Here is a 21084-nt window from a genome sequence, read left to right as displayed (position 1 = left end):
AAAGTCCCACAGCCGGGCCCAGATCTGAGTCTGCCTAGTGAGGAAGAAGGAGTGCATGTCCTTAGGGAACAGAACAGGAGGCAGAGAGGCCCAGAGAGGCGGGGCCCTGGCCAGCTGGAGTGGTTGGTTGTGTACCAGCAGCATCCAGAGCTCAGGCTGGGCGGGGGCACACCAGCTGACACAGGCGGGGAAGCTTCTGGTGCCAGGCGCCTGGTGCCATGTGCCCAGCCTGTGAGATGCTTCCCAGCCTGGCTTCAGCGGCCCCAGACTGGGCTGCAGCCTATCAGTGAGCTCATGCCGGGAGGGGTTGGGCTGTGAGGCCAGAGGCCCCAGCCGCTCACCTGGGCCGGGCTTTCCCTCCCTGCAGGGCCCTTCCCTCCACAGAGCCTCCGGCCTCCCTGCCTGTGCTCCCTCAGCCTCCCTGAGTGCCTGGCCCTGCCTGGTGGGGCCTCTGCCAGCCTTTCCTGGGCCACCCTCCTAGGAGGTGAGGGGCCTTCGCGGGGCGGTCCCCTCTGTCTAAACCCCCACCTTCTCTGACTTGGCTGGAGGGGAATTTTCCTGTGACTCACTCTGCTGGCACTTCCTGTGGTCACCAGGGCAGGGGCTGGGGGACCCGGAGGGGCAGCTCTGTGGTGTGTAGGGTCACTGGGGAAGGGTGGCCCGCCTCCTGATGGGCTGTGATTCCCAGAGGCAGGCTGCAGACCATATTTGGGAAATGCTTGTCTTGCTGGCCGCCTGGGATGGGGGCCCTGAGCCCGGGTGGGCTGCAGGACAGCCCCCGCCCTCCCGCTCCTCTGTGGGGCTCTGGCCCCTAGACCTGCCGCAGTGCCTGTCCCGTCCTGCCTCAGAGCCTGGGACATAGCCCACCATTTTCCTTTTTTTTCTTTTTGTATAGTTTTTCAGCCCCAAAGCAAGAAACGCTCATTCCTGAAAAACAGGAAGAGAAAGTGTCTCCATTGTCTCAGACATCTCTGGTGTCGTCCTGACCCTCTCCTGTCTTTACGTTTCACAGGACGTTTTCTTGAGGCGTGCTTTTCACTTGAGTGCCTTTTTCGTTCTGTTGTAATTGTGGTGTGGACAGTGTTGCAGCCATCCAGGGCCTCTGCCCTCGTGCTCACCTTGGCTCCAATATGACTCCACCTGGGCCTGCCCTCTCCTAGCTGCCCCCGGCCCCTCCCTTGGGCCTTGCTCCTCCTGGCTCCCCACACTCCAGCCTCTGGCCCTTTTAGGGACTGGAGGCTCCTAGCTGCTCTGGAGAAATGGGCTCCCTGCTGATGATGTTCACCCAGGGCAAATGAGCCATGGGGTCTGAATGTCTGATCCTGGGACCTGGGGCAACTACTGCCTACCCAGGCCGCTGCCTGGTATGCCATCGCCCTCTGATGCCAGCCAGGGAGATGGAGCTCAGAGGGGCACTGTCCAGCCCCTGCTCGTATAGGGGAGGAGGGTGGGCCCTAGGGACTTGAAAGAGGCCTCACCCCCACTCCTCTGCCCCAAGGCACAGGCTCCTGCTTCCTGTTTCTGCCCAAGGGGGCGTGGCCCTTTCTTCCTTGTTTCACTCCTTGCAGATGGAATCCAGAAAGTGGGACTTGGGCCCAAGTGGGGATGGTCACACAGCTATTGGCTGGCCAGAACCCAGGTCCCATTTCCGAGTCAGAGTCTCGACCAGGCTGCACATCTAAGACCCCAGGAGACTCCGAGGAGGGACCTTGCAGGGCAGCCCAGAGCTGAGGCCAGGCTGGTGGGGTGGCTGGAGCCCAGTGCCGGTCACTGTCCAGCCGGCCTGGCACTGTTCTCACACCCAGCTTCCCTGTGTGTGAAGTCTGGGGCCCCTGTGGAACCCATGCAGCCCTCTGCCGCCCTAGGAGGGGCCGCAGCCCTGGCCTTGTCTCATCCCGTGCCTCCCTCACACCTGCCTTCTGCTGCAACCGACCACACCGTCCAGCCAGGGACCCTCTGTCTCTCTGGGCCCATCCTGCGCCTGGCACCTCGATGGGGCAGCAGCAGGGGCGAGGATGCATGAGTGTGGTGGGAAGCTGCGAGGCCTCCCTGCCTGGGCTCTAGTGTCTCAGCGAGGCTCCGCGCCTGCCCTCGCCACGGCACTCATGCCTGTGATCCCACAGCCTCCTCCAAGTCCCTCTCTGACTGCTTGGCTCCTGGGCCACATGGAGCATGTACGCTGCTCTGCAAGGGTTTGCTGAGGGTGACGAGGCCAGGACAGGGAGGGTGTGCCTCCTGTTTCTTTCCCAGTCTTGGGGAAGGTGTTTGAAGTTTCTAAATTAATTACTGACTTTTTGGATTTTGAGTAGATTGTTAAGGACTCTCCGTCTCATTTTTGTTCATTTTTTTATCCTAAGAAGCTGTCCTTTTTGTCAGATTATTTTCGTGCATCTCAAGAGAGAACCATTTGCTATTTGTTTTAACTTGGCAGCATTGTCGTGATTACTGCCGCTCTCTTTGTGTTGGTCCAGGTAACAGAGTGGCCTTGGGTGGGGCTTTTAGGGGTATCTGAGGGTCATCCCTGGAGTTTTGGTGGTGACAGTGGTCAAGAGGATTTTGAGGTGCTATACAGGTGCAGTTGAAAGAAAGGCCAGGATCAGCTGGGCCTTTCTGCTGGGGAACAGGTGGGAACAGTGGAGGCAAAGGCACAATGATCTCACCAAACTCCACTGAGTTCTTTTCCTAGTATCAAAGCTGGGCACCTCCCCAGAGCAGGGCAGGTGCTGGGGAGCCCCTGACGCCCCATGCACATCCTCCTGTTCTCACACCTGTGTCCTCTCTCCCCAGAACGTGCTGGCCAAAGCCCTCTATGACAATGTGGCCGAGTCCCCGGATGAGCTCTCCTTCCGCAAGGGCGACATCATGACGGTGCTGGAGCAGGACACGCAGGGCCTGGACGGCTGGTGGCTCTGCTCGCTGCACGGGCGCCAGGGCATCGTGCCTGGGAACCGCCTCAAGATCTTGGTGGGCATGTATGATAAGAAGCCAGCAGGGCCTGGCCCCGGCCCTCCCGCCACCCCGGCCCAGCCTCAGCCTGGCCTCCATGCCCCAGCGCCTCCGGCCACCCAGTACACGCCCATGCTCCCCAACACCTACCAGCCCCAGCCCGACAGCGTCTACCTGGTGCCCACTCCCAGCAAGGCTCAGCAAGGCCTCTACCAAGTCCCGGGTCCCAGCCCTCAGTTCCAGTCGCCCCCAGCCAAGCAGACATCCACCTTCTCGAAGCAGACGCCCCATCACCCGTTTCCTAGCCCGGCCACAGACCTGTACCAGGTGCCCCCAGGGCCTGGAGGCCCTGCCCAGGATATTTACCAGGTGCCACCTTCTGCCGGGATGGGGCATGACATCTACCAGGTCCCCCCGTCCATGGACACACGCAGCTGGGAGGGCACGAAGGCCCCGGCAAAGGTAAGGCTGCCCTGGCACAGTCGTGCAGCCCCACAGGTATAGCCCAGGCCCTGGTTTGTGGTCACAGAAGGGCCCAGCCACCCTCAGTCACCAGCACTCAAGGAGTGGCTGTGTGTTTGGTCTGGGGTCAAAGTGGGAAGTGAGTGTTTGGGGAGTGTTCATTTGTCCGGGGAAGATGGATGTGAATGGACCCAGAGGGGAGATGCTCCGCTGGCCTCAGCCAAGCCGACCCGAGTGGTGGTGTCACCACAGGGAGCAGCCTGTTGAGGCGTTCCAGAGGGCAGGCGGGGCTTGGCACATGGGGTCAGCAGTTGCTGGGTCCCCGCGAGGGAGAGGCCAGCCACTTCATGCTCAGGCTCCCCTGTGCCATCTGGGTTTATGTGTCAGCCTCTAGATGGGGTTCTGGCACATCTTCTGGCTGCCCCTGCCTCCACAGGCCAACCCCTCTCCACTTATGGGACATGCTAGGGGCCAGCGGGTGCGTATGGTGATCTGGATGTGACTCCTGGGAGGATGCTGCCCCTGAGATTGCTAGAGGAGGGCTGCCCTGAGAGCCTCCTGGGCTCTTGCTGATGGGATGCCGGGCCTGGGGACAAGACCTCTGGCCTCCAGACCCTGAGCCCGCTCCCCAAGTCCACAGGGCCCCTGCCTCCCAAGCTCACCTGCCTGTAGGAAGGAGTCAGCACTGGACACTCAGCCCAGGGCTGAGGTGGAGACCTCATTGGTGCCAGCTGGGCAGCGAGTCAGCAGGGAGTTACCCCCACCCCCGCCCATGGGTGGCCTGGTACCCAGGAGGCGTGGCCGGAGGTCATTGGCAGGTGGGGGACTCCAGGAACATGGGCCACCAAGCCTGGCCACCAGGGGAACCTGGGTCACTGGCTCCCACTTCCTGCTCTACCTGCTCCTTCAGCCATCTGGTCAGAGGCGAGTCTGGCTGGCGTGGGGCTGCCTGGGTGGGGCTGCTCCCAAACTGGCTTTAGCAAGAGGAGCAGGGTCCTGTTATCCCCTGGGGAGGCAGCAGGGAGCAGTGTCCTGTGGGGGAGCCTCAGGCCACGGTCCACGTATACCCATACCCCACACAGATGAACACACGTGCATGATACCTGTACCCCACAGATACGAACACCCATGCACACACTATATGCACGAACACACACATGCGCTACATGAATATGCATGAATACTTGCAGATATCTGCATCCCATACCCCATAAATGGACACAGGTATATGCCCACACATGCGCACTTCATAATGCATGAACATGCGCACACCCAAACCCCATATGTATAAACACACATGCATACACACCCCACAGACACGTGTACGTCCACACATACAAAGCGTGTGCACCCACCAGTATCCCACAAACATACAAATGTATGTGCGTATGCACACGCACACACAGTCCACACTGCACACACCCCAAGGTCAGGCACACCCCTTCCCCTCCTCTCCCACCTTTGCAGTGAAGCTTGTCCTGGTGCGGCTGGAAGCCCTGTGGGCTGAGGAGCAGCAGCGAGACCCCCAGACAGAGCCTGGCCTCGAGGCTGTGTTTTGGTAGCTGTTCTGTTTCCCTCTCCGGCAAGGGGCCTGCTCTCAATTGCATCAGGGGCTCAACCAGCTGGGTCCTTCTCTGCCCGTGCCCACTGGTAGAGCTGCCCAGACCTGTGCCCCAAGGGCCCTGACCTGGCTGATGGCCCAGGAAGGAGAGCCCTGCGTCCTGGGCCTGGCTGCTCTCCCCCAGGAAACCTCCCCCAGTCTTGATTGTGTCTGCTTGTATTTTATGATCACAAAAGCAATGCTTGTTTGCTGTAGAAAGTGCATTATGTATGGAAAAGTCTGGAGATAAAATTTTCCAATCAAGGTAATCACTGGGAAATTCCGGCATATTTTGTCTAGCATCTGCCCTGTGTTTCACAGATTTGTACATGTAGTTTTGCATTTCAAAGTTGTAAATCCAACATTAGATAACAAAAGCATTTTGTTGCATTGTTGAAGCTTGTCCCTGAGCTGCCTTGGACTTTGCTGGGTTGCCCCCTCTGCTGGGGTGGGCCCTGGGCAGTTTCCAATTGCTCGTGTCTTCATTACGGTGGCACAGTGGTAACACCTGGCTGCGGGACATCTGTGTCTGAACCTCCAGGTCCTCCCCTCTAAGCCTCAGGCCTGCCCCTCAAATGCCTGGGAAACTGAGTCTCCCAGTTCCAGGGTAGTGGTTGGCTGGGCTGAGAAGGAGCCCTTGCCAGGACTTTGTGTGGGCGGGAGGGACACTGGCTCTCAGGAAGCCAAGAGGGTGAGTGACAAGGGTGGTGGCCAGGAGGGTCAGAACCCTGGGGCCTGGAGCAGGGTCCAGTGGGTGCTAAGGTGGGAGCCTGGTGGCCCGTATGGCTGGGGGGAGAGGTGAGGGCCACACTGGCACCGAGACTCTTTGGGCCGGGTGTGGGCTGTAGGAATCTGAGGGCAGAGGCTTTTTCATGGGCAGATGGGACCCCCAGGGGAAGGCGTCTGTGGGAGGTCACTCAGGTAGTGCCCCTGCTCAGTGCCCAAGGAGACAGCCGTGGCGTGAGGTCAGGCGTGCACGTGGTCCTGTTGGGCCTGTGTTTCACCCTCCTCGCCCTAGAAGCTTCATCTTGCCCCAGGCTCCCCTGTGCTGGGACCTCAGGCCGGGGTGCCTGGAGCTGGGGAGGGAGGGGAGCGGGCTGTGGTGCTGGCCCCTCAGGCCACCATGACCCAGCTCGGGTGAGCCCTTCACGCTTGGGTGTGTCCTGGTGGCCGTGGTCACAGCGTTCCTGTGGTGCTCCATTTCCCGAGGAGGAAACGAGACTCCTGGATTGGGACCTGGGGGTGCCAGAGCCGGGAGCCAGCCCAGGTCAGGGGTGACACCCATTTTGCAGAAGGGGGAGACCAGCCACTGAGCTCCAGGGCGGGGGCCCACCTTGTCCCCTTCCTCCGACCTGACACTGGCCACTGGGGCCCTGACTGGGAGGCTGGGATGTATTCCTGAGTTCGCTTGTCCCCCCGCTTGATGCCTGATCGTAGGGGAGGAGAGCGGCCGCACCCTGGCCCTGGGGCTGCCTGGGTTCTGTGCATGCACCTGGCAGTGGGCCTGTGCTGTGTTTTCTCTGCATCGTATGAGGCGTGTGTGTCAGAGACCGTGTGGGTCTTATGTCAGTGTCTGTGCCTCTGTCCCTTCCTCCTGGGCTCTGGCTGTGTTCCCCTAACCCCCGGGGGACCTCCACGGCCTGCTAGTGGGGTCTCAGGTGTGCAGCAGGGTGGGCTGTGATTAGCAGTGGGGCTGAGTCATTCCCCTAAAGAGCTTTTCCCCCTGGTGGCTGCGTTGCTCTGTTTTTCTAATAGAAACATTTGGTCACTGTGGCTGCCTACTGCCACCCGACTCAGCTCCAAGAGTGGCAGGCGGCCATTTGCCTGGGGAGGCAGGCCTGGGTCCAGCTGCACCCCTGGGCCTCACCGCGTGAGGTTGGGACGGCCACCAGCGGGGTGCTCTTGTAGGATGCTCATCCCTCCTGCTGGTGCTGGGTCCTAGCTGAGCCTTGAGGCTGGGTCCCTACCTGCCTTTGGGAGGCTGGGAGGCCTGGAGAAGCCTCGGGCCGTGCCTCGAGGCCCAGCCAACCTGCCACGTCCCTCCGCCCCGCCTGCCCCGCTGTTGGCAGGTCCCTGCATCTAAAAATAGTTCTGGAGGAGACTCAAGTCTGGGGCGCGTGGAGGGAGATGAGTCTGGAGAGGCGGCCGCCAAATCCACTCCCAGACGCACTGGAAGGGGGCGGGGACACCCCACGGAGGCCCCCAGCTGGGGCTCTGCTACCAGGCGTGCTGGAGACCTAGTGGGCCCAGCTCTGCTGCGCTGCGGGGGGCTCTGCCAGGCCTGGGGCTGCTGGGGGGCGCTGGGAACCTCTGCCACCTCCATGCCCAGCGCCCCCCTCACAGCACCCTCAGCGAGCAGGGCTGGCTGCCTGCCTGCATTGGGAGGGCCTCTAGGGGTTCAGGGGCACTGGGCCTGGGGGAGGGGCTGCTTTGGCGCTGCTGCCCTGGGGGATGTGCGGGGAGGCCCTTAGTCAACCCTGTCCCAGACATCCCCTTTGATGAGGGAACAAAAGGTCTTTCAGTGGAGAGAGCTGAACAGGGAGCCTGGTGGTGGAGGCGTGTGGGCGCAGTGTGCCCGGGGGTTGGAGAATCCCACCAGGGAGGCCTTGTCCTCCCCAAGGCAGGGAGGCCTTCGGGGAAGGAGGCTGCCTGGCATGGCCCCTACCTGCTTCAGGCTGGTGCTGGTGAGGGGCACTGTGGCCCTGGGCAGGCCCTTGTGCTGCCTGCCTCTGCACCATGCGGGCCTTGGCCGCCCTGGGCTCTGGGTCACGGTAAGAGCACCTGGGGAGGGGAGGGCTGGCCCTGGACCCACCTCCCCCACTAAGCCTCATCCTTTCAGGTCGCTGGGGATCTTACCTGCTGCAGGCAGCTCCCCCGGGGCAGGCGCGGCAGGGAGGGGGCCTTGGTCCCAGCTGCTGCCCCCCTCAGCACACACCCAACCTGCCCCTCTGGCCCTGTCCTCCAGAGTCTCCCCATGCTGTGCTGTGGGGCAGGGGGTGCTAGGCTCTGTCTGGTCCTGGGCTGGACGCAGTCCCCTGCTGGGCCAACCCTTCTGAGGAGGCTACACCTAGGTGGTGTGGGCAGCAGGCTCTGAGGCCTCCGACGTGGCCTCTTGTCCTGTGGGGCTGGGCTAGGCGCCCCAGTCACGGGGGGTTCCTTGCCTGTGGGTAGTGCCCTCCAGAGCCAGGGCCTCAGCCCCTCACCCCACCGGTGTCATCAGCTCATACCCATGCTCCTCTGTGGAGCCTTCTGGGTCAGCAGGCTGCAGAGACGTTGGTGTCCTGGCCCAGGACGAGGCAGCTCTGAATAAAACCCAGGGTTCTTGCTGTCCCTGGCACTGCGTTCTGCTAGAGGAAGGTCAGATGGTGCAGAGGGGGTGAGAACTGGCGTCCTTGGGGAGCTGTGTCCCTTCCACCTCGTGTGCCCTGCCCACCTCCCAAAAGGAGGTGGCTCTCAGGTGTGAGTGGAGCCTCCCTGAGGGCCGGTTTGAGGGCAGCAGTGAAGTCGGCTCTCTGCCCCCAGGTGGTGGTGCCCACCCGCGTGGGGCAGGGCTATGTATACGAGGCCGCCCAGCCGGAGCAGGACGAGTACGACATCCCGCGACACCTGCTGGCCCCAGGGCCACAGGACATCTATGATGTGCCCCCGGTTCGGGGGCTGCTTCCCAGCCAGTATGGCCAGGAGGTAGGTGTGGGGTGCGCAGCCGGGGGAGGGCAGGGCTGCAAGTCTGTGCCTCTGCTTGGCCCTGGGCCAGGAGCTGCATCTTCTCAGCCCCGGCCAGGCCTGGGGGCGGTGCTGCGGGGTTCCCACCTTTCCCATTCCCCCAAGTGGCCCTGGCGCCGTTAACCCTGCACTGTTTCTGCCCCCAGGTGTATGACACACCCCCCATGGCTGTCAAGGGTCCCAATGGCCGAGACCCATTGCTGGAGGTGTATGACGTGCCCCCCAGCGTGGAGAAGGGCCTGCCACCATCCAACCACCACGCGGTGAGCAAATGCCAGGGCCAGGCTGAGGCCGTGGGGTGTCTGGGTGTGTGTACTGGGGTGCTGACCAGTGTCTGCAGGGCTGGGAGTGGCGAGCACGAAGAGACTGGCTCCAGACCCTGGTTCTAGATGGTTGACAGATGAGGAAATCAAGCTGTCTTCTCAGGTTCTTTGTCTGCAGAACCGCCTGTTTCGAGGTCTTCTCCGTGAGCTCCTGAGAGGGTATCCGCGAGGTGACCACAGGGTGTGTCATCTCACCCGGGATACTTCCAAGAGTGAAGGGGGGACTAGTAATTATGTGGGGGCATCAGGGACAAACCAGCACTGTCCTGGGCAAACCAGAATTTGGTCCCCTGATAATACACACAGAGCTCAGGCGCACACCTGCTGCAGAGTAGAAAGTTCACACGTGGTGGTGATGAGGTGGCGGCGGCGGTGATGGTTATGAAATCATGATAGGATGGTGGTGGCAGTGGCAGTATCACAGCTAACTTTTCAGTGAGTGTCTGCAGCGACACAATTAAGTGAATTAACACGTGCCGTTCTTTGGGAGGAAGCTCTCCCACCTTCAGGCACAGGGGTGGTCACCTGGCTCCAGAGCCAGCTCGTCCCAGAGCTGTCATGGATAGGAATTGTGAAGGATGTGTGCGCTGGGGCTGCGTGTGTGTGTGTGTGTGTATGCCTGTGTGTGTGTCTGTGTGTCTGTGTACGTGTGTGCCTGTGTGTGCGTGCCTCCGCGTTTGTATGTGTGCCTGTGTGTGTGTGCGCCTCTGTGTGTGCGCACGCCTCTGTGTGCGCGCGCCTCTGTGTGTGCGCACGCGTGCGTGTGTGTCTGTGTGTGTGTGGCTGGGTGCTGCCCCCAGTCCCTGGGGCGGGCAGATGGACGCACAGACAGTCTTGACCGCCACTTGTCCCCCAGGTCTACGACGTTCCTCCATCAGTGAGCAAGGATGTGCCTGACGGCCCACTGCTGCGTGAGGAGACCTACGACGTGCCCCCCGCCTTCGCCAAGGCCAAGCCCTTTGACCCGGCCCGCACCCCACTGGTCCTGGCTGCGCCCCCTCCAGACTCCCCGCCAGCCGAGGATGTGTATGACGTGCCTCCCCCGGCTCCTGACCTCTACGACGTGCCCCCTGGCTTGCGGCGGCCTGGCCCAGGCACCCTGTACGATGTGCCCCGTGAACGGCTGCTTCCTCCTGAGGTGGCTGATGGTGGCGTGGTCGACAGTGGTGTGTATGCGGTGCCTCCCCCAGCTGAACGTGAAGCCCCGGTGGAGGGCAAGCGCCTGTCGGCCTCCAGCACCGGCAGCACACGCAGCAGCCAGTCCGCGTCCTCCTTGGAGGTGGCAGGGCCGGGCCGGGAACCCCTGGAGCTGGAAGTTGCCGTGGAGGCCCTGGCACGGCTGCAGCAGGGTGTGAGCGTCACCGTTGCCCACCTTCTGGACCTGGCAGGCAGCGCCGGTGGGACTGGGAGCTGGCGTAGCCCCTCTGAGCCACAGGAGCTGCTGGTGCAGGACCTGCAGGCTGCTGTGGCCGCAGTCCAGGGTGCCGTCCAAGAGCTGTTAGAGTTTGCCCGCAGCGCCGTGGGCAATGCTGCCCACACATCTGACCGTGCCCTGCATGCCAAGCTTAGCCGGCAACTGCAGAAGATGGAGGACGTGCACCAGACGCTGGTGGCACATGGTCAGGCCCTCGACGCTGGCCGGGGAGGCTCTGGAGCCACCCCTGAGGACCTGGACCGGCTGGTGGCCTGCTCGCGGGCTGTGCCCGAGGACGCCAAGCAGCTGGCCTCCTTCCTGCACGGCAATGCCTCATTGCTCTTCAGACGGACCAAGGCCCCTGCCCCGGGGCCTGAGGGGGGTGGCACCCTGCATCCCAACCCCACTGACAAGACCAGCAGCATCCAGTCACGGCCCCTGCCCTCACCCCCTAAGTTCACCTCCCAGGACTCGCCAGATGGGCAGTACGAGAACAGCGAGGGGGGCTGGATGGAGGACTATGACTACGTCCACCTGCAGGTGGGTGCTGCCTGCCCAGCCCTGGCTCCTCTTCTGCCACGCTGGGCTCCTGTGCTTAGGGGGAGATTTGTTGTCAGCTGGGGCCTGGTCCCTGGCAAGGCCCTGCACCCTCCTCTCACTTTGACCTTCCTCACCCCACATTGGCCCCATGTGCTAGGGTGGCCATGTCATCGAGTCCTTCGTTGAGTCCCTCGGGCTGGTATCTCTGGTGACCAGCAGTGGTGACTCTGTTCTGTGTGGGGAGACGGATCTGCAGAAATGTGCACACACACAAAGATGCTCTGAGCGTGGGGGAGCAGCAGGAGGCAGTGGGAGGTGGCTGGGACTGCTCCTCCCAGGCTGGGCCCTGGAGCAGAGGCCTGGGTGCTAGCCGGGTGGGAGTCCTGGTGAGGAACATTCCAGGCTGAGCTCGGCCAGAGAGGCATGCAGGGGCAGGGACCAGGTGGCCAGGCCTTTAGGCCAAGGGGGAGGGATTGGGTTTGATTCCTGGTGTGGGAACCTGGGAAGGCAGGGTGGAGCTTGCGGCCTTTCTGCGGGTGCCCCACCCTCTGCCCAGTCTGTTCCTGGGCTGGCAGGCGGTGAAAGGGGCTGCCAGGGCCGCTTCCTAGGAAGCCACCTTCTGTGTGTGTCCCTGCGTGTGCCAGCCTGGGTATGTGTATGTGGGGCTGTGTCCCCACATGGGCCAGCCTTGGGGGTGGGGAGTGGGCGTGTCCCTGCATGTGCCAGCCTGGGGGGCTGTGTCCCCACATGTGCCAGCCTGGGGGTGTGTGTGTATGTGTGTCTGCCCCTGCACGTGCCAGTCTGTGTGTGTGTCCACGTGTGCGTGTGCGCATATGCGCGTGTAGCACCACCTGGTGGCCACTCAGCTCACTGCGCCCCCGACAGGGCTGGCCTGTGCTTCTGGCTCAGAAGAGAACTGGCCTCAGCGCAGCCCCTGTCTCTCCCCTCCAGGGGAAGGAGGAGTTTGAGAAGACCCAGAAGGAGCTGCTGGAAAAGGGCAGCATCACGCGGCAGGGCAAGAGCCAGCTGGAGCTGCAGCAGGTGAGGCCCCGGAGCAGAGCAAGGCCCAGCCTTGCCCGCTGACCCCCTGAGCCCCCAGCTCTTGCCCCGCAGGGCCGACCCCGGGTCTCCAGCTTCTCACGTTGTCTGACAGTGCTCAGAGCTGGGCCCGGCCCGCCACCCCCGTGCCTCCTGACCATCTTCATCTTTTCACTTGGTTTATTTTAAAGTTTTCCAGAGTAATTGGTGGAGACATTTAGGGAGTTAGAGAGTGGGGTGAGAGCAGAAAATAGACCCCTCACAGCTGCCATAGGCTCGGCACGGGGCTGGCTCTGCCCTGCTCCTTCTTCCAAGTTGCTCCCCACATGTCCGGGATAGTGTCCTGTGGGCATTTGACTCTTCTGCCCCAGCATCTGCCATGGCATTAAGCATTCTTTGTGGATTCTTTCAAAGACCACATAGCATCTATTGAATGTTTGTATTGTATTCACACTTCCTTAGTATTATTTTATTTTTTTGAGACAGAGTCTTGTTCTGTCACACAGGCTAGAGTACAGTGGTGCGATCTCGACTCACTGCAGCCTCAACCTTCTGGGCTCAAGCGGTTCTCCTGCCTCAGCCTCCCCAGTAGTTGGGATTACAGGCGCCTGCCACCACACCTGGCTGATTTTTATATTTTTTATAGAGACAAAGGTTTCACCACATTGCCTAGACAGGTCTCAAACACCTGGGCTCAAACGATCCACCTGCCTTGGCCTCCCAAAGTGCTGGGATTACAGTGTGAGCCACCGCATCTGGCCCCTTATTATAAATATACTGCTGTGTTTATATGCAGACATATGAATAGAATTCTCCTCATATTTTGAATCATTTCCTGAGGGTAGGAAAGAGGTATGTAAAAAAACACTAAGGGAGCTTTATTCTGATTATGAAGATAATTTTAAAAGTGAAAATACAGGATAGCATGAAGTGAACCTAAAAATATCACCCGTCAAGTCTCCCTCACCCACCTTCTGGGCACCATGGCAGAGGCAGGGACCTGAGACCCATGACGCACAGCGGTGAGGCTGCAGCCGCCTCGTGAGAGCTCAGTGACAATCACTGAAAAGTGGAAGGTGCCTGGGAAGTACCTGGCACATAGAGACACTCAGGAGAGGCTAGACATTGACGTCTCAGAACGGTGGCAGGGTGGCAGGGGGTGGGGGCTGAGAAATTACCTAATAGGTACAGTGTACCCACATAACAAAACCACACCTGCACCCCTGTTAAATCTACTAAAGAAAACACCCAAGAAAAGAATAAATGTCACACCTGTAATCCTAACACTTTAGAAGGCTGAGGCAGGAGGATCACTTGAGGCCAAGGGTTTGAGACCAGCCAGGCCACATAGTAAGACCCAAGTCTCTATATATTAATACAAATTGTGGCCAGGCACAATGGCTCACACCTGTAATCCCAGCACTTTGGGAGGCCAAGGCGGGCAGATCACTTGAGGTTACGCGTTTGAGACCAGCCTGGCCAACATGGCAAAACCCCATCTCTACTAAAAATACAAAAATTAGCTGGCATGGTGGCACACGCCTGTAGCCCCAACTACTTGGGAAGCCGAGGCAGGAGAATCATTTGAACTCAGGAGGTGGAGCTTGCAGTGAGCCGAGATTGCACCATTGTACTCCAGCCTGGGCAACAGGGTGAGATTCCGTCTCAAAAAAAGAAAAAAAAAAAAATTGTTTTAAAAACCTCCTGGGTGCCGAGGCGGGCAGATCACCTGAGGTCGGGAGTTCGAGACCAGCCTGACCAACATGGAGAAACCCCATCTCTACTAAAAATACAAAACAATTAGCCGGGCATGGTGGCACATGCCTGTAATCCCAGCTACTTGGGAGGTTGAGGCAGGAGAATCGCTTGAACCCAGGAGGCGGAGGTTGCGGTGAGCCGAGATCGCACCACTGCACTCTAGCCTGGGCAACAAGAGCGAAACTCCGTCTCAAACAAAAAAAACCTCCTGAAATATCAACAATATATAGGTCTATATCTGTCTAGAGAGAGAACTCTGTGGGATGGCCTTGTTTTCAGAAGTGCTCATGTACTTTATCCGTCCTCTGTGTGCCTCCAGCGCTGACTTCACCAGTCCCCTGCTATTGGACACTTAGGCTGTTCCCAGAGTTTTACTTTTGTGAACAATGCTGTGATGAATACTAGTCTTTGCACGTATCGGATGAATCACTTAGGTAACTTGCTAGAAGCTGGATTAAAGGGCAAGAATATATGTGAAGAACTCTAAAGATGTAGAATTCCAAGGCCAAGGACATGAAGTCCATGTTAAATGCAAGCCCATGAAGACTTACTGATGAGAACATCTGTTTGCCCCATTTTTGTATTGGTGAATCTGAAATCTCCACCCACAAAGTGTCTAATAGGAGAGTATTGGTTCAATAAAGTATGGACATTTGTGCAGTGGAATATTATATAACTATTAAGAGTTGTCAAAGAATAAAAAGGGCTGGGTGCAGTGGCTCATGCCTGTAATCCCATCACTTTGGGAGGCAGAGGCGGGAGGATCATCTGAGGTCAGGAGTTTGAGACCAGCCTGGCCAACATGGTGAAACCCCATCTTTACCAAAAATACAAAAATTAGCCAGGGGTGGTGGCGCAGGCCTGTAATCCCAGCTGAGGCAGGAGAATCGCTTGAACCCAGGAGGTGGAGGTTGCAGTGAGCCGACATCGTGCCACTTCACTTCAGCCTGGGCGATAGAGCAAGACTCCATCTCAAAAAAAAAAAAAAAAAAAAAAAAAATGATTAGCGTGGGTGACAGAGCAAGACTCCTTCTTTATAAAAATAAAAATAGTATTGAAAAAAAAAAAAAAACCACAGAGCTTGTTGCCTGTGCTCTCTCAGGGCTCGCTGCAGCCTCGACTTCCCAGACTCAAGTGATTCACCTGCCTCAGCCTCCCAAAGTGCTGGGATCACAGGCATGGGCCACCTCACCCTGCCTCACCAGAGCTTTTCAAAGAAAAAAAGCGGAGTATGTATCTCACTGGCTAAGAGAACGGAGAGATGAAGGATTTCACCAAGTGGCTGTCTAAGGGGGACAGTGTGAGGTTCTAAGTGTTAGGAAGGGGAGGTTTCCTATTGGTTTTGCTCATTGTGGCTTGGATCTTTGCGCCTAGGGTGGGACAGAGTTTACCTGTCCTGAGTCTGGGTGTGGCTGGTCACTTCCGGAGCCAGAGCGGCTCTAGTGAGGACACATCGTCCGTCCCCTTCAGCTGACTCCTAGGCACTGGAGTGGAAATGTTAACTTTCATGTGTGGTTTTGGAAGGTGATTTAGCAGAGGTTGTATTTAGGGGCATTGGATTACAGGTGGCATCTTCCTTTTTTCTGTTTGATATATTTGAATCTTTTTATAATGTGTACGTTACTTTTGAACTGAGGAGAAAATTTTTTTAACTTTCCATTTCGAAATACTCATAGATTCACAGGAAGTTGCAAAGATAGGGCCGAGGGGTCCCCAGCGCCCTTCAGCCAGTTTCCCCAGTGCCACGTCTCGAGTCACATGAGACAGTGCCCAAGCCAGGACGGTGACCCCCTACCCCCGGCAGCCACTTTCTGTTGTCCATCTTGTCATTTCAAAAACGTTCAGGGCACGGAGTCTGACCTTTTGAGATTGGTGGAAAGGTAACTGAACAGCCTCCAGAAGGCTTGCCATGGCTCCTGGTCCCGTCCCCAGGAGAGGAGACTGCCCATTTCCCCGCAGTCCCATGCACTCTGACTAGTGGCCCTTTTAGAGAAGCCCAGCCCAGGGTGCCCAGGTCTCGGCCTGTGGTTCCAACTCGCCCGAGAGCCTAACCCTGCTCCTGCTTCCCTCCTGCCCCAGCTGAAGCAGTTTGAACGACTGGAACAGGAGGTGTCGCGGCCCATAGACCACGACCTGGCCAACTGGACACCAGCCCAACCCCTGGCTCCGGGGCGAACAGGCAGCCTGGGGCCCTCGGACCGGCAGCTGCTGCTCTTCTACCTAGAGCAGTGTGAGGCCAACCTGACCACACTGACCAACGCCGTGGACGCCTTCTTCACCGCCGTGGCCACCAACCAGCCGCCCAAGATCTTCGTGGCACACAGCAAGTTCGTCATCCTCAGCGCCCACAAGCTGGTGTTCATCGGGGACACACTGTCACGGCAGGCCAAGGCTGCTGACGTGCGCAGCCAGGTGACCCACTACAGCAACCTGCTGTGCGACCTCCTGCGCGGCATCGTGGCCACCACCAAGGCTGCTGCCTTGCAGTACCCATCGCCTTCCGCTGCCCAGGACATGGTGGAGAGGGTCAAGGAGCTGGGCCACAGCACCCAGCAGTTCCGCCGCGTCCTAGGCCAGCTGGCAGCCGCCTGAGGGTGGTGACCCCAGGAGGGAGGCAAGGGAGGGGCGCGGTGGTCCCAGCTCCCTGGCTCCCATCTCAAGAGTCGCTGTGCCACAGGCTTAGGGACAGGACCCCAGCTCTGCCTCGGTCCTGGTGCCCTGGATGCCCAGGAATCTGTATATATTTATGGCCGGGCAGGGTGTGGGGCCATGCCTCCTCAGGAGCCGAAGTCCAAGGGCCAGCCAGTGGCCTTCCCCAGCATGCACCACGGGCCCGGGGTGGGTCACCAGGCAGGGGGCTGGCGTGTGAGGGCCCCACAGCCTGCAGGACCTCGTGCTGCCCCGAGGGCTGAGCCTGGCCCCACGAGGGTGCCATGTCCCCTGACAGGGCCAGTGCAGTTTGGTGTGTCCTCCGCCTTACCAGGAGAAGAACGTGAAGAACTATTTTTCATTATTGGTTTTCCAATCATTTGACTAATAGTCTCCATTTAAATAAAGTTTTTAAAATGAAGAGCAGCTGCCTGAGGGTGGCAGATGAGAGCAGCCTGGGGTGGGTGACGGTTCTGGGGAAGGCACCCGGGGGCAAGGGCCATGCGTGGCATCTCCCAGGAGGGCTCTCCAGAAGAAAACCAAGGAACGCCGAGGCTGGGTGTCTCGCAGGCGGGGTGAGGCCTGCAGCTGGCCACAAGGCCCTGGGAGCCAGGGCAGAACCTGGGCCCAAGAAAGAGGGCAATTTTGGAGCTGCAGGGTCTGGGGCCCAGAAAGCACAGCCTGGGCGTGGCCCCCTCAAGCCCCAGGGAGCTGCCACAGTGAGCACCTGGCCATGCCCACAGCTGGCATCTGGAGCGAGGGCAGATTGGGGCAGGAACAGCTGCAGAAGGGGACAGGTTCCTGTGAGCCGAGGGCACCGCCGGGGGCTGCATCCAGAGCTCTGCTTAAAAGAATCTCATCCCAGCCTGCGGAACTCCCGAAACACATGGAATTATACACGGACCTGGCCTCTGAGTTGGGAGGGAGGGGCTTGGAGAAGACCCTTGCCCTGGGCAAGTGTGTTCCCCCGTGGCTCCCCCGCCCCAGCAGCCTGCAGCCCAGATGGAAGCTCCAGGGTGCCTGGAACTCCTGGTGCTGCTCCCAGCCCTGACCGTTCTGCATATGAACGTGGGCCTTGGTTTCCCCATCTGTATGAAGAAGGGAGTAGTTCTGGGTGATCGCAAGCCCTCCTGATCTTACCTCTGCAGAGGTTGTCCCCGTGACAGCATCTGTCCCCCCAGCTCAGCCACATCATGCTCAGCCCACCCGCCTTGGTGAGGACACAGAAGTAAAGGTGTATGCAGTTGCTCTCAGTGGCTTTATTTGTGTTTTACGCAGATGCGGGGTGGGGCGTGGGTTCTCGGCCTCCACACCTTCCCAGGCATGAATTTGATGATGCGGGCATCCACGCCCAGTGACAACGGGAGGTGCTGGTGCTCCTCCAGGACGCAATGCCCTCCAGGGTCCAGGCTCCATCGTGGCAGGCAAGGGCTGTCGGAGTCACCCTGCAGGAAGGAGAGGAGGTGTCTCCAGGCCTGAACGGGGTGCCAGGGCCTGGGAGACCCTAACCTGGCAGAGTCCAGGGAGGGGTGCAGAGAAATGGCAAATGTGGGTGCAGGGGCTGTGCCAGAGTCCTGAGGCCTGGGTTCACGTGGCAGCCCCAACTCTGCCATGCACACTCCTGGAGGGAGCTGGGGCAAGTGGCTTTCATCCGTGCCGGGGCGCCATTCATCTCATGAGCTGACGCTTCCAGCTCAGAGGGCTGGGGAGAGGAGAAAGTCCCCAGGCAGCCTCGCCTGCCTGGTTCAGGAAGCTGTGAGCCTGAGTCCTGGCCCTTGTAAGGCCTAGGGAAGGAGGGCAGAGAGGAGTGGGGAGCCCAGGCCTCCATAAGTGGACTGGAGAGTGCTGGAGTACATTGAGAAAGGAACAGGAATGGGACTGGACAGGTGAGACTATGGAGATGGATGGAGAATAGCCTGTGGCACGTGGTGATTTTTAATGATTATCTTTCCACGTTTTTCTACAATGAGCAAAACTTTATCATCGAAGACACCTGTCAGGGTGCTTTGAGGAGCTTTACTAATTGGGAAGTAAAAAGCTGGGAGAGGCAGGTGCCCATGGGCCCTGGCAGCCAAGGGTGCAGGGCAAGGCCCAGGCCAGCTGGGCAGGGGTCCTTGTGCCCACCCACCTCCTCTCCCAGAGGCGGGTGTGTCCCATCGTGGTGTCACGAGCCACCTCCTCTGCCTGCCTGTGTAGCCTTGCGTTAGCCATCCTCAGCACCTGGATGGCCTCCGGGTGAGAGCCAAGGTCAGACGCCCCGGCTACCACACGGTCCCGGCCACCACATGGTCCCAGCCACCACACGGTCCCGGCCACCACATGGTCCCAGCCACCACACGGTGGCTCTTCCTGGAGAGTGAGGGTGGCAGACGGTGCCTGGGCTCGTGGGGGTGCCTGGGAAGTGAGCCAGTCGGGGTGAGCCCCGCTTGGCCACTCAATCTCATGGTGATCTCAGGGCATCCCTTTCTCAGGGTCTCAGTTTCCCCACCTGCACAGTGAGGGCACAGGACCTCCCAGGTTTCCCCAAGCTGCCATCCGGGTGGCCTGCGAAGGTGGCGGTGGGGTGCATGGCGTGGGGTGGGCGTCTCCTGCAGAGGCAGCTCTGCCTGTGGCCGGGGGATGGGGGTGCTGGTTCCCCAGCCTGCAGTTCATTTCTCACCCTTCTCCTGTTGGTTGCAGGGTGTAGTTGGGGTTGGGAAGGGGAATGAGTGTCATTCCCTGACCCCTAGTGGGCCCCAACTCTCCGAGCTCAAGCCTCACCTGACCCCTGGTGGGCAGCGGTGACCACCCAGTCCTCGCTGATGTAGCCCCCGCAGAAGTGGAAGCCAGCTTTGTACTGGGAGGATTGGAGGACTGGCAACTCCCACAAGGGCAGAAGGGACCCGCGGGGCGAGGGCTGTGTAATCCTAGCACTTTGAGAGACTGAGGCAGGAGGATCACTTGAGGCCAAAGTTCAAGACCAGTTGGGCTACATAGTGAGACCCAAGTCTCTACTTATATATTAATAAAAATTGTTTTAAACTTCCCCCCACCTCTAGCCTGCCCACCACCCAGGGTCCCCCCCACCGCATGGGCAGGACCCCTCTGATCTGCAGGGACACCTGCCAGGCCTGGGAGCTGGGGTTGGCATCCTCCCCATTGACGTCCTGGATAGGCCGCTGAGCACGGGGTGGATGGTGGGGACCCCGCAGCCTGGGGTTGGGGCAGGGCAGGCAGCAGTTGATGGTGTCCTGAGGTGCCGCTGCAGTGCCCTCAGCCCCCTCCCCCGACCGCTGTGCACCCAAGGGAGTGTCTGTCCCCGTCTGAGCCCAGGGTGCTGGGACATGGTGGCTGGATCTCCCTGGGTCCCTGTGCTCTTGTGGGCTCTGAGTCAGTGGCTGGGGTGGATTGGGGTGTGGGGCCTGGGGGCACACAAACCCAGGAGGCCGCCCAAGTCCAGAGGGTGCAGGGGCTGGGGGTGGGGGGTGGGCAAAAGGCGTGGATGCAGGAACCCCTCAGGAGGCGGAATCGCAGGGTGTGGAGGGTCTGAGGGTGCTGGGGGCTAAGGAAGGGAGGAAACAGATCCCCAAGCACAGCCGAGGGAGGGCGGGTAGCGGCCAGAGGGGCGGGGGCCAGCTGGCAGGGTGTGAGGAGGAAGGGGAGGACCATCTGGCCACGGAGGATGTGGTGGCCCCTGATGAAACGTGGCACGGTGGGCTTTTTGCTTCTGGGCATTTGGGGCGGGGGATAGGCATGTTTGACCTGGGGCTCCCGGCCTGCCTGAGCCTCGAACTTTCAAGAGTCACTGCCATAGGGCTGGACGTGGTGGCTCACGCCTCTAATCCCAGCTCTTTGGGAGGCCAAGGCGGGCGAATGACGAGGTTAGGAGATGGAGACCATCCTGGTTAACACGGTGAAACCCCGTCTCTACTAAAAAAATACAAAACAATTAGCCGGCATGGTGGCGGGCGCCTGTAGTCCCAGCTACTCGGGAGGTGAGATTGCACCACTGCACCCCAGCCTGGGCGACAGAGTGAGACTCTGTCTCAAAAAAAAAAAAAAAAGAAGTCACTGCCAGACAGAGGGAAGCCCAGCGATCCAGAGAAAGGCCGTGGGATGTCAGAGGGTCCCCATCCTGTCCCCTGAGCCCACCAATCACGGCCCACCTCGCCACCACCCACCTCATCACCAGTCCTTGTGTTGATAATGCTCCTGGCTCCAGCATATGTCTGGCAGCCCTAGGAGTGGCCGTGGAAAGATTCCTTGGAGCCGCAGGTGTGTGGGGCCAGAGTGAGTTCATCCCCCCCTCCTGCACCCGCGCTGCCCATGCCCTCTTGCAGGGCCCAGAGCAAGGGAGCAAGGGTGGGCGGCAAGAACCTGTCGCCTGGGGGCAGGTGCTGAGGATGGGGGCCAAGGTCCACCCGGTCCCCACCAGCCAGATCCCCCGTCTGTCCTGCACCCCTTTTCATCTGCCCGTGTGTTCCTGGCCACTCTCTGGGAAGCAGGAGCCTGAGTGGTGGGAAAGGAGACTAAGGAAGGGTCCTCCCAGAGGCCGCCCATGCCTGGCCCAGCCCAGTCCAGCCCAGTGGGGGCCCAAGTTCCGGAGTGGAGTGAGGCCTTGGAGGCCCCAAAACAGAAGAGGGACAGCGCCA

General features: G+C 59.8%; 1 protein-coding gene across 6 annotated transcripts in view; it reads left to right on the top strand.

The window, feature by feature from the left end:
* BCAR1 (BCAR1 scaffold protein, Cas family member) overlaps positions 1 to 17701 on the top strand; it is a 37926-nt gene extending 20225 nt beyond the window's left edge. For 3 of the 6 annotated variants that reach the window (XM_063654541.1, XM_063654542.1, XM_063654539.1), the window contains 6 exons: positions 2788 to 3408; positions 8531 to 8692; positions 8878 to 8994; positions 9911 to 11008; positions 11894 to 12049; positions 15884 to 17701. In XM_063654541.1, the coding sequence (XP_063510611.1) occupies positions 2788 to 3408; positions 8531 to 8692; positions 8878 to 8994; positions 9911 to 11008; positions 11894 to 12049; positions 15884 to 16396 (2667 nt within the window). In that variant the 3' untranslated portion in view covers positions 16397 to 17701. The remainder of the gene's footprint in view (positions 1 to 2787; positions 3409 to 8530; positions 8693 to 8877; positions 8995 to 9910; positions 11009 to 11893; positions 12050 to 15883) is intronic. The other 3 variants (XM_054453546.2, XM_054453547.2, XM_054453545.2) reach the window with 1 other exon arrangement.
* The last annotated feature ends 3383 nt before the right edge of the window (positions 17702 to 21084 follow it).

The sequence above is a fragment of the Pongo pygmaeus genome, chromosome 18 (assembly GCF_028885625.2).
Source record: "Pongo pygmaeus isolate AG05252 chromosome 18, NHGRI_mPonPyg2-v2.0_pri, whole genome shotgun sequence".
Classification (NCBI taxonomy): domain Eukaryota; kingdom Metazoa; phylum Chordata; class Mammalia; order Primates; family Hominidae; genus Pongo; species Pongo pygmaeus.
Note: the sequence above shows the minus strand (reverse complement) of the source record. Positions and strands in the feature narration are given on the sequence as shown.